The following is a 13,291-nucleotide window of genomic DNA, read 5'->3' on the forward strand; positions in this document are numbered from 1 at the left end:
TTTCTTGGGCCGCGGCTCATACAGCATTATACCGAGACTACCGAAAGATGAATCTGTTTTAGGTAGAATTGATTATACGCTGTAGCGGCTGTACAGAAAACTCGATTGTGCCGATGAAACTTGGGCGCATTTTTTACTTGTTTAACTTGGTAACAATGGAGAGCGTGAAGCACTCAAACAATAATATGTCTTGTTATGGATCCTTATGTTGCTAACTCAGCTATGTAATGACTATCACAATTCGCAGTTAATGAAAGTGGTTACTAAATAGACAACATAAAGAGTAGTCGGGTCAGTGCTAAAAACGAACAGCAAATATCAAATCACTGGTTTGTTTCCGACATTGCATACCTTGTCGCAAAGGTCAGTCTGCATTTATGCATGATTTAGCATCTCGTCACTCCGTCACAGATGACCTCATTTAGTATGCTCAGGATTTTATATGAGGTAGCAATTTCTAATCAGAGAATGGATTATTCTGTAAATTCATTTACCCAAATGACAGTGTCAAGCTTTTCGTTGAAAAATTTAAATGTAAAGCTAAGAATTGCTCAAAATATGAAATAAGAGTCCGAAATTGACTGAATTACCCTGTAATCTTCTGCTTTCAGGTTCAGTCATCAGTTTTCAGTTACTGATCAGTTTTACACTCGTAATTATATATACTTTACTTGAAATATACATCATTACAATAAAAAAATATACATAGAAATTAATAATCAAGGCTATTTACAATTTTTTGCCATAAATTTTTCCCACTAAAACAAGGCTTCAACGACAATGTCATTATCATTCATGGTCACTGACCGGTTCTTCTACCGAAGATGGGTATGTTCTAGATTATGCTGCATGAATGGGCCATTGTGTACAGCCGACGTCGTAAAATCAGCTCTTTTTTCGTGTTGTTCTGTAGGTTGCATATAGCATCCAGATACATTCTTACTTAATTTCCCCCTTTGGACAAAATTAATATGCCAAGTATATAAGCAATTCTACAGGAATATATATACTGTGTGTGTATATATATATATATATATATATATATATATATATATATATATATATATATATATATATATTAATATATATATGTATGTATACACATTACGTTCCAGGATGTGGAAACAATACGGCTAGCATAAGCGAGGCCCTGAGCAGTAGTTTGAAGACCTGGCAGAGAGAGAGAAAGGGAGAGACACACTCGAGCACGAGAATTAATTTCATGTGTATGATAGTCCCCTCACCACAGCTAGGTTGTCCATTTATTTTTTCTACGCGTAAGTGTATAACATCGATATGACCACTGACCCCGATCTAAATATCAGTATGAAAGATGCTCGGTCTGAGCTTTGGGACAGCATGTAACGTCCATAGATTGAGAATTGCCGTCGTCCAACCCGGATCCAACCTCTGTCACCACTGGGCAGTAAATATGTCAGCAGAATAATGGTACGTTTGCCCAGGCTTCGGAGTGGTAAGTAACATTCCTGGAGTCGGGACCGTCTCGATCACTTAATTTTGGAACTGAACTGCATATTTCCTTGCAGGGTTTTTGAACGGATTTATCATGATGAAACTCAGTTCTACTATGTCAAATGTTTGGTGATAAGTATACGTCATACCTTCCCTTGATAACTGTACTTAACACGGTCAGATTGTTATTACAGTCTCATACACTCCTGTTCTGCAAAAGACAACGAAAGTAACTTATTTTTTTCATTATGGCTCGAGTTGAGTTCCAGTGCGCCTAGTTCAAGAGAATTCCACTTGCTTAGTAGTTTAATCATTATCCATTTATACATACAAGAGGGTGAGAAATACAGTCCTATCGAAACCTGAGTGGATCTCTATACAAAATATTTTTTTTCAAGGCTTTCATTTTTAAGTACTTGTATGTTCTCGGGTTTTTTTTTTTTTTTTATCTAAGTTCCGTGGGATATCTAAGGAAACCCATGAGGATTCCTTGTAAAATTCTTTGCCAAAAACTTGATGGCGCAATCTATTCCGTAAAATTAAAAAAAAGTAACCATCAATTTATTATTCTCTGTTAGAAAAGGAATAAGGAAGAACTTTAGGGCTGAAACGAAGATCAATTGTTTGATGATTTGAAAGTTGCTGGATATACATATGGCAAAGATATAATGATTTAATAACAGTTTTTTTTTCATGTGATAAAAGGGTGGATCATATCAGTGCACAATAATTTTCTAAATCTGCTGTAATTTCGAGATGAAATGTTCGCTGATTTAAAGAAAAAAAATCAATTTCCCGTATAAATTATAGATAACGGAGACCACTATGCGGCAGCCTGAATGATGTTTGTCCCAAATTCAAACCTCAGCAACTATTCAGGAGTAGCACCAGAGCATTGTGAAAGTTTTCCTTCAACAAATCTCGTACATTTACCGTTTCTACGTACAAACTACCCTTTTCCGTTAAGTAGGTCATTACAGTTATTCGCTGTCTAAGTACTACGATACCTTCATACTAATAGGGTTGATCTGCGGTTTATGAATATCGTTGGGAAAATTTTGTATGATTCCTTAACAGCACTGGATAATGATAAAAGAAATAATCCGTTGCAACACGATTTCTGGTAGAAGTATCTCCTATTATGCAAGGATTTTACCGAGGCAAAAGACCGTGAGAGAGTGTGCAGCATATGGAACTAATGTCTCTGACAGTAATAAAGGAGGAAGAGATTCTTTTCCGCCGAATCCACAGTTCGATACGGAAGTCTTAGCCCTAATACTGTTATTTAGCTTTCAAAGATGAATTACCTTACAACCCATTGCTTCAGTTTAATTTACCGAACAGGGAAGTCAGACATTCCTGTATAAAACATTCTAGTCGCTGCTGTAATATTGGAAAGTTTCCTCAAAGTCGTAAATTATATTTGATATCTGTCGAGTTTGCTGTACTGGTCGAATTCTGTGTAATATCATTCGTCCGCCAACCCTGTCGTTGAGGAGAGATCTCGTACGTAAGCATTTGAGAGTGGATTTGTGTTCGAGTCGTACATCTGAGAGATGAGGCGGAGGGTGATTACCACAGTCACGCAACTACGTGCTGGGTAGGCGTGTGAAAATCCGTGTACGTTACGCTGATGGACCTGAGAAATGAAAAGGCCCCTGACGAGCTAAGCTCACTGGCTAACAATGGCTTTCAGTGCAGTTTAAATTTAACTTGATTTTGCGCAAGGCAAGGATACAAGAGTCGGTTACTCAGTTAATCCTTGCACGGCAGCGTGTCAGCGGACAAATTTTGCTTTATTCCTTGTTCCCCCTGGACCCTTTCAGTTGAATGTATGATTTATTGCTATGATGTTGGTACCTTGCACTACTTTGCAATAAGAAATTCATATTTTTTTCTATTCACAAGAATTTCATGGAGGTATTTGCATGATTATTATTGTACCCAATCTCTCTCTCTCTCTCTCTCTCTCTCTCTCTCTCTCTCTCTCTCTCTCTTCTGGCCTTTCAATCCCTTACATTTAGAAGTAGAGATGATAAAGAAAAACTTCTTTTCCGTAAGTCAAATGATCATGAACAGAGTTATTTACTGACAAGGAAACATTTGTTACAAAATTTTTAATATGCATTTTTGTGACTTACTCTAAATGTTATTACTTCAGCCAGTGCTAAATTTACCTTTTTCCCTTCTCTTAACAATTGTCTTAGTAAAATTATCAGAACACAACACTTGAATTTTCAATGATTTACTGAACTTGAATACCGAAAGGGATATTGAAAATTTCAGCGTGCTTTTAAGTTTTAAGTTCTTGCATCATAAACAGTTTTGTTTTCCCTTTAAGCTCAATGCTAATTTTTCATTATTTTACAGATTGAATACCATCATCGGGAGAGATCACAGCTAGTGATCTGAGGTATTTACTCAATAAATAAACGATTGAGATGAATTCAACGGAAGACGAGTTCGAGGGCGATTCTTCAATCTCTTTCACAGTCAAGAAGACCTTCCTTCGCCAGTTGTCAAAAAGAGAGATTTGTTCGTGTACCCCTCCCACTACAGTAAGTACCTTTTGATAATCGTTGTGGTTTCTTCAGGCGAAGTTATGTTCATTGTGTGACAGACTTGTGTCAGTCATGAACTAGTAATTTCTTATATAACCCATTTTGGAATTGGCTGTAAACACGTTAATGATAACTGCATTCTGAAAGAATTGGAACATTCTCTGAACGTGGTCCTGACAATGGAGTAGGAAAACTTATTTATTTCACAGATTGTAATTAAGTTTGCGTGAAAACTAAAAATCACGGCAAATTATAATAGTAGTATGGGGTGAGAATTACAGGAAGATGGTTATAAAGTTTTTTTTCTGATTTGAAAATTACTTTATCGTTCATGTTTATTCATTTACAGTTTAAAAGAGGTTTTATTTCTGAGGATCTTAATTTTTCTCTTTACAGAAGGCAGCAACAAGAGGAGAGCACCTGCTCCTCCAGATCAAACTGGAACGACTGAAGTGAATTCTTATTTAATTAATATCAATAATCTCGGTCCCGTTTTGAAGAAGTATGCTACACTTCCTCGGAAACCTACTGATACTGCCAGGGTTATTTTAACCACACAGAAGTCCAAGCTGAAAGCTTCTTCCAGCACCTCGGGGTTGCGCTCGATGTTGAAGTCGAATGTATCGTTTCCGACAAAAATGGACCAAAGAATGTTTAAAAGTGGCCCATGCAGAAAAAATAAGCCCGCTATGGAACATTACTTGGACAATGATGTCTTAACTTATGAAACAGACAACCTCCATCCTTGCTCGCGAGTTAATGAACATTTGGGAAACATTCCACATATTCGTGATTTCAGTAAAACCCAAACTGAAAAAAATAAAGGCAAAGGAGATGATAATTGTGGTAACCCTAAAGGAGAAGGTAATTTGAATCTCAGTAATCAAGGTGCGCTATCTTCACTTGACGCCAATAGTGACCCTCCAGTTGGTAAGGAATTGTCGGTGCAGGCAGATAATCAGGCATTTGAAAATTCAGTCCACGCAAACTGTGATTTCCCAAAGACGAGCTATACTCCTCCCACTCTTAGAAATCCTACTTCACTAAACACTCCGTCCTCTAAGAGCGCACTCCCTCCTAAAAGTGTTAGCCCCTCTCGACAGCATAGTCCTACAAGTGGTCTAGGGAGTCGTGTAAACATGAAAGAAGGTGCCAGTCGAGCAATTATGGCTACTCTCTCACATGAGACACATTCCAATGACTGTCACACTGTCAACAACTTGACGCAAGGTTGCGATAACATTCCAGATCAAAAATGCTCTTTGAATATGAATGGATATTTATGTGATAGTGGTACAGAGAACAAGCCTGCTGACTTCAAGCGTCAATCTCAGAGGGAGAAAACTGTCTCCTTGTTCCAGTCACTGTCATCAAGCCCTGAGTCACAACAGGGAATTTTGACAAAAATACTGGTCACCTTGGTAATTTTATACCAGCTTCCATTCAGGATACATCTGAGAAACCAGATGGCGTAAGAGAAATGAAGTGCAGTGGAAAAGAATTCCCTCCATATTATGTAAAGCAGAGTCCCATTTATGAGGAGGTAGATATGACCCTATCACTAGTTCAACGTATAGGTCATTCAAAGTTCCCCAGTTATCAGCCATCATCTAATGCACATCCTACTTGTCATGATGACAGCATAGACATACCTCCAGCACCTGCTAACAGTCCTGTCATTTTAAATAAAGTATGCCCTCGAAAGAAGAAAACTCCACCTCCAAAGCCGCCACCTGTTTTGAGCACAGAAATCGTCCGGAAGAAGAAAACTCCACCTCCTAAGCCACCTCGTAAAAGGAGAAGTTTAATTCCTGAAACAGGGACCGAAAATGTATCGGCTCTTAGAAGTTTGGAAAATCATGCAAAGACTTCAATTAATGACAGGAATGATATCCAACTTGGAGGGGATGATATGAAGTTTGAAACAGGACATATAGCCCAAGATGTAACTCAGAAATTAGAACAGTACTATTTCGGAGGAAGTTTAGAAAGGAGTTCACCAAAGAAGCCTCATATTAGTTCTTTCACTCCAAGTCAGCATGCGAGTACTCCCAGTGTACCTTCCGTGGTCATAGGACCTCCCGGAAGCCATCCCCATAAAATGAAGAAGCCGAAAAAATCAAAGAGTAAGGCCCACTCATTATCCAAGTCTTTCAAGTATTTACTAGTAACAAAGTTTGGCAATTTCAAGTTGACAGGAACTACCTATTTTTCAAAATGCAATGAAGCACCTTCGAGGCATAGCCGGTGCAGTAAAAGAGCCTCATTCTTGTCACTTAGAGAGAAAATGCGTCCACGGTCTCCAACCCCAAAGAGAGCTAACAGTATTCGTATTCCTCGTGTTGTTATTGACTGCGAACAGTCAGGGTGGGAAGATGATGTCCATTTAGCTAATGTGTGCATTAATTCAGTAAATGAAAAAAAGGACACACACCATTCTCCGGCAACATCATGTGTTACCCCAAATGCCAAGGCGGAAACAGATTACTGTTCTGTGGAGGAGGAATGCCACGAAAAATTTTCCTCGCTCTGTACTTCTCTCAGTCTCCAGGAAAAGTATAACAAGGATGGAGAGGAGTATGATGGTTTACTATCCAAGTCATATCAAAATCCATGCTGTAAAATTTGTTCACAGTCCCCTGAGAAGAAAACACGTCTTTGCTAAAAGCGTAGCATCATTTTTTGTATGGTAATTCTATTCTCGGATTTGCTGATGAAATGGAATGAAAGTGCTTCTCTGGGACTGATAGCATACCTCAAGAGAATTTTTGTGATAACTAGAAATATTAATTGTAGAAAAATTGTCTGTTTCCAAGGAAAGAAAATACTATAAAATGAACTGTACACATTTGTTACTCAGACTTCGTGATAGTTCTTGGTGAATGCAAAATATTTTAGTGCAGTCTTTTTAATCATTTCCAGTATATTGACATTGCAACAACAGTAGTTACCAAAATTTAGGGAAAATTTGTTGAAATATTTTAAAGTATAAAAATAATAATAAAAAAATTTCGGAAATGTTTATATATTACACAAGTATTCTTACTTATAAAATGTGCCTTAATACAATGAACCCTTTTAGGTTTATACAAGTTTTGTGTGAAGATAAAAAGCACGGCCGTATCAGAGCCTATATTACTGTATAGTACTTTGGTACTCAAGTAACCGGCTGATTAGAGAATTTGAAAGGAAAAAACTTCATGCTCTCGTTAGCTGAGGGTGCATTCACACTACAGTAAAACATTTACATACACACTCGGTAACCTATAGCACAGACTTTGCAAACAAGTCGAATAGAAGTTATTGACTTACCAGTTGTTCTCAACAGTGCTGCATGCGGTTGACCAGTATTGGCCAAAAGTTCGTTCTCAAACTATAGTCCTCGAGTTATTTTCTAGCTTCAAGTTGACAACGCGTTTGTGTCAGTTTGACTGAAAGGTGGGCACGCCCTAGTGAATACCTCAATTTCCCTGCCCGTACTTTGTAAGATTTTCTCTAAGTTTTCAGTGACAGGTCAGGTGAGGGATTGGCACATGAAATTTGTATATAAGATTTCAGTACAAACCATTGCCTTACAAGAGCTAAATATCTACTCTGGATACTGGTATAGTACCAGAACATACCACCATGCTAGCTTTGACTGTTTTTCTGCAGGCTTTCTTAATAGATCATATAGAGGGTTGCATAGAAGCTTTGTTTTGAGAGAAATTTCCTGTGGAAGGACCTACGAGAAGGTATAACTTCACTGACGGCAGAAACTGCATATCCTTACAGGAAGACTGGACAAATAGAGCACACATTCCTGTGGCGACTCAAGGAGAGAAAAAAATAGGCTCATTTATCTAGGGTACATGGATTGAAGGTATGCTGTGTGGCTAGGCATTTCACGTCCTTAAGTGGAACTTAGACTGGACACCATGTGAATGACAGGTTGAGAGTTGTAGTTTTAAATAAAATAAACTAGCATGAAGTTAACAAAGAGGGCTGCACTAAAGCAGGAGTTTCCTTGAGATGCTGTATGTAACTTCTGTGTGTGCTGCTTTCGATACGTTAAGTTCAAGTGTTGAGACCCAGAAATGTGTAAAAACAGCTGGGCAACTAATTGCTATAATGCCACAAACCCCTCATTCTATAAGGGATCTCATAGGTGCAAAAATTCCATTTGCAAAATTTTAGATGTAGGGCTGAAAAAGTACCAGCAATAATTATACCCCTTAAAGAGCTTTAAAAAGATTGGATCTCTTATTACAAAGTATATAAGTAATTTCCTGAATCTGGAACAAAAGAGGCTCTGTAGTGTAATGTTTCATTGAACTTTGGTAGGAGTTCTATTTGGGTCCTTTAAGCACGTTTACCTTTGTTATGCTTTTTGAGTCTCCAATCCACGCCACAAGAGTCAGAAGTAAATCTAAGGTGGAATTTATAAGACGGCACCTTGCTGGATAAGAGTTTTGTAGCCCCAAAACAATAGAACCATAACACTCTTCATGGGGTGTGTGTGTGTGTGTGTGTGTGAGGGGATGAGATCTAGAGTGACTAATGCATTTATGTAGTAATGTCTGTTGGGAAGAGTTTAGAGAAGTTATATGTACCTCCAAAACTAACCAACTTGGAACTAGTTTTATGAGCAACTAAAGGATGTTCTAGCAGCGTGTTATTCCTTGACTGATGAATTTTTCCAAGGGACAGCAACAGTTGGCCATCCTCATCAAGCAGGACCATACACGTTAAATTCTGTAGAAACGGGTATTATATTCAATAATAATGACTTTAGTGAAGGCCCTTCCCAAAAATAATAATAATGATCATAAAAAACATAGCGCCTGAGCTAAAGTGTGAGATTTTAAACTTCAGAAAGATGTTATATAATAATCCTGCTGTTTTTACGATATTTCAAGTATATGCCTTGTGTTTTTAGGCATAATGTGAAATTCTTGGTGCATGACTCAGTGTATGAAATTTTAAGATCTAAAAAATTATTTTTTTTATATTAAAATCTATTATATTATATATATATTGTACTTATAAAAGTTTATGTATATATATGTGTTTTTGAGATAGATATAAATATAAATATATATATATATATATATATATATATATATATATATATATATATATATATATATATATATATATATATATATATATATATAAGGTATGTATATATAGTATATATACCATATATATATATGTATGTATATATATGTATGTATATATATATATATATATATATATATATATATATATATATGTATATATATATATATATATATATATAAATTGGCGGCTCCATTGTCATATCGCGACTTTTGCACTTTCGATCGCTCTTATCTTAATTCATGCGCGCTTAACGAAAAGAGATGAAAGCATTTAGGCAATATCACATCATATGCTATTATTAGTGTCATAAACATAGCCATCACGTTAGCATCAATCTGGAAGACACCCAATCCCAGGGCGTCCAAGCGGGCTGAAACGTATGTTTGAAAAGTGTTCAACCATGAGGACACAAGCTGCTTACAATTATCAATGTTAATGGCTATTTTGATTTACTCAAAGCCTAAAATAAGACGGGGGTGGGGGTTGGGGGCTGGTGGGTGATCTGTCCCTCTCGCTTGCTTGTGGTTATAAGCCTGAATACAAAAAAAAAAAAAAAATAATGCTAAAAACTATGATGCATTTTCTCTGCTGGTAGACAAGAAATTAAATTTACTTCAGTTAGGCATCGCATTTCATATCAACTGCCAAAGAAAACTATTCAACATAAACTAAAGTACACGAAAAATTTGACACTGATGTTAATACAAATTCCAATTACTAATGTTATTACGAGGACTTGTAATTCTGCTCTAGATTTCAGATATAAGGGTAATCCTACAGTTAGGGGTCCAAATTCACTGCTCCCTTGTGCGTGTTTGTTTAAGCTTTCTTTCCTATTTTCCATTTCTTCTTTCGACAGACCTACAAACAGAAGTACATTTGCTAAAAAATGAGTAGTTTATCTTCTTACAGAAGGAGAGATTGTCAAAAAGCAAAGGGAATAAAGCCCTGCATCTCACGCGAATAATGTAGTGTGCCTGCATCTGTGTTTGTTGAGTGAGCGCTTAGGAACCAGGAACCAGGTAGGAACCTGGCAAGGCTCTTGCTCTTCAGCAGCCACTTTTTGATAAATCTGAAAAAATGAGCAGTTTATCCGCTTACAGAAGCAGAGGTTTTTCTCAAATTCTGTGGGACCATATCCCCTAAGACATGTTTTGTTTATTTACGTTACCCCTTTATTCCATCCCCCTTTTTTTACAATCTCTGCTTCTGTAAGCAGAAAAACTGCTAATTTTTTCATTGTTTTCCATGATTCAATAAATATTTGATAAATTTGTGTGCTGATCTTGACTTTACGTAATTGCAGTGAATTTGGACCCCTATACTGTAGGATTACTGACATAAGATAGAGAGGAATAAAAAGAGCAACAAAGGAAAGGAAAACGGGACGAATTTAGACATTACACATCATATGAGCTAATTTTACGGATTTTGTTGGGGAATCACTAGAGTTATTGGAGAAAAATGGTGGACAGCATTGTAATCATGAAAGAAGTATCTTAGGGATAATTACTAGAAGTAAATAAGAGAAAACTATTTTGTTGTAAAGCAAAGGAATAAACTTGGGTTAAAAAAAGAAACATGAGAAAATTATATAAAGAAAATTGGCCAACATCAGACTTCTGGTAGAAATGAAGGAGTGTTGTGGGAAATTGAATAATAAGTAGCAAAGTAATATATAATTTAAACTAAAATTTACTCCCAAGAACGTCGGGGAAAAAAACAGCGAAGAATGTAAGCAATAACAAGTAAACAATGCGCCGCAATCGAGTTTCTTTCTAATCAGCGCAATCGAGTTTCGATATGCTATATGAGCCGCAGCCTGTGAAACTTTAACCACGGGCCGGTGGTGACCTATCTTATATCGTCGCCAGAAGCACGATTATGGCTAACTTTAACTTTAAATCAAATAAAAACTACTGAGGCTAGAGGGCTGCAATTTGCTATGTTTGATGATTGGAGGGTGGATGATCAACATACCAATTTGCAGCCGTCTGGCCTTAGTAGTTTTTAAGATCTGACGGCGGACAGAAAAAGTGCTGACGGACAAACAAAGCCACACAATAGGTTTTTTTCCAGAAAACTAAAGGTGGGAAGTTACACAAGATTTGTAGTCTACATTTTTTTAACATACTATAATTAGGCCCTGCTAAGGAGAGATATTTTGGGAGACTTGCTCTATTTTCTATCCTCTTTGGGATGATTATAGAAGCTTTAGCAGAATCAAGAATGGTTTAGGCACATGATTTAATATTGGAGCAACACGAAGCACAGCGTAAGTTATAAAACCTTCAGGAAAACGTGGGAGCATATTATACAAAATCAAGAATAGCGTTTGGAAAGTTACCACATGTGAACTCCTTATTGTGACCAAAAAAATATTTATTTTTTTTTATATTTGCAAAAAGGAAAAATGGTAAACGATAGGCAGCACAAATAGGAGAGAATAGAAGCAATGCTAAGGACAGAAGTAAGAGTAAAGGCAAGAAACAGAGAGGAAATTCAAGAGAGCCAACATTATAAGAAGCTGGACAGGAAAATATAAAGACAAAGGAACAAAATATCAGGGGTAATGTTTAGAACCAGACCTCTCAAATGAATATAAAGATCATACATATGTGTAGAAGGAAGTATTCTAGGGATGGGGGAAATTCCTTGTCGAAATAAGGGAAAAGTTACTTTACTTTCCTATTTTTCTGCCCAAAGAAATACCAGATATTTGTATCATATCATGGTAGACTTCAGTTTTAGAGATGGATTTCCAAAATTGGTGTTTGCCTCTTTTTTTTATTTTTCAGACAAACTCGTTTCGAACAAATGCTACCCACTGTAAATTAGGACTAGGAAAATGGGAACATTTTCAATATTACTTAACCAACTGAACCAGAGACTGACGAAGCTTTAGTAAAACTTGACTGCAGGAACGGGCTGGTTTCATAAATCGCCTCTGCCATTTAATGATAACACTGGATAATGAAAGTTCATGGGAATTCATTGTATAATTACAGCTCAGTCGAATTCATAAAAGCAATCAGAATACTGATAGTAAATACTTGATTATAATTATGATTTCTGTTAATGTTAGACTTCAGAAAACACTTTCAAACAAACAACCACATTACGTAGAAAAGCATAATGAAAAGGTTTATCTAATCCTACAGTGATGTACTCCTACCTGAAATATTGACATTCATCAGCTTTGTTATTACAAAATTGATCTGAATCAGTGGTGCACATTGTAATGTAAGTCTCACGAGTAAGTGCAGATATCTGGCGTAATTTCTCTGCGCAAGAGATCTTGCGTAATGCCTTCGCGCGGGAAATCTCTTATCGTAAGTAAGTATAATTTTTAGTTTTACCAGACCACTGCAGATGATTAACAGGTTTAGGGCTGGCCCGAAGTTTAACTTTTTTACGTGGCTAAGAACCAATTGGTTACTTAGCAATAGAATAAGACAACTTTATTGTGGAATCCGAACCACAGTTTTTATATTGTACCGAAATGAATTCTATCGTGTGAAATAAATTCCCGGCCGCGGGAATTGAACTCCGGCCCATCGAATGACAATCTGAAGCTCAACCGACACAGCCAAAGAAGGGCTAGCTCTTATCGTGAACATGTTAATTTCTAAGTATTGCCTTGCGTAGTATTGCACTGTTGTTCTCACGTTTAGCAGTGAATCCTGTTTAAACTACCTCACAGAGTAAGATTCTGTTAGTCCTACCTCACGCAATAGAATAAGACTCTTTACTGTATGCTAAACTCAGATGCTCATAGTTTTGTATTGTATCGCTTATATGCGTTCGTGTGTTTGTATCCCCCTCTCTTCTTGCTTCCTACAGTGTCGGCTTACCAATAAACATATATAGGAAGATAATTTTTAATTACCGACCTGCATCCAAGACATTTCGGCGACGACGATGTCGTGTGAAGTAACGAAGCATCTCATTATTTTCAGATGTATAGATACTCGTATCAGAAGCAGTAGAAATAGAAACATATAGCTGGCATCAATACATTTCAGATCACAGACAAAAAATGATGAAACCATAAAAGCCGGGTAGTCCAAAGCCCAAGCCTACAAGAAACAGATTATAGGTCAGGGGATACAAAGGAAAAGACGTCCTATTTTACTCACAACCTGATAAATTAC

General features: G+C 36.8%; 1 protein-coding gene across 1 annotated transcript in view; it reads left to right on the top strand.

Moving 5' to 3' along the window:
• LOC136830644 (uncharacterized) overlaps positions 1 to 7,065 on the top strand; it is a 10,412-nt gene extending 3,347 nt beyond the window's left edge. The window contains exons 2-3 of the mRNA XM_067090234.1: positions 3,844 to 4,031; positions 4,431 to 7,065. Coding sequence (XP_066946335.1) covers positions 5,515 to 6,699 — 1,185 coding nt within the window. The 5' untranslated portion in view covers positions 3,844 to 4,031; positions 4,431 to 5,514 and the 3' untranslated portion in view covers positions 6,700 to 7,065. The remainder of the gene's footprint in view (positions 1 to 3,843; positions 4,032 to 4,430) is intronic.
• Positions 7,066 to 13,291: the final 6,226 nt, after the last annotated feature.

This window comes from Macrobrachium rosenbergii, chromosome 4, assembly GCF_040412425.1.
Source record: "Macrobrachium rosenbergii isolate ZJJX-2024 chromosome 4, ASM4041242v1, whole genome shotgun sequence".
NCBI classification, from domain to species: Eukaryota; Metazoa; Arthropoda; class Malacostraca; order Decapoda; family Palaemonidae; genus Macrobrachium; species Macrobrachium rosenbergii.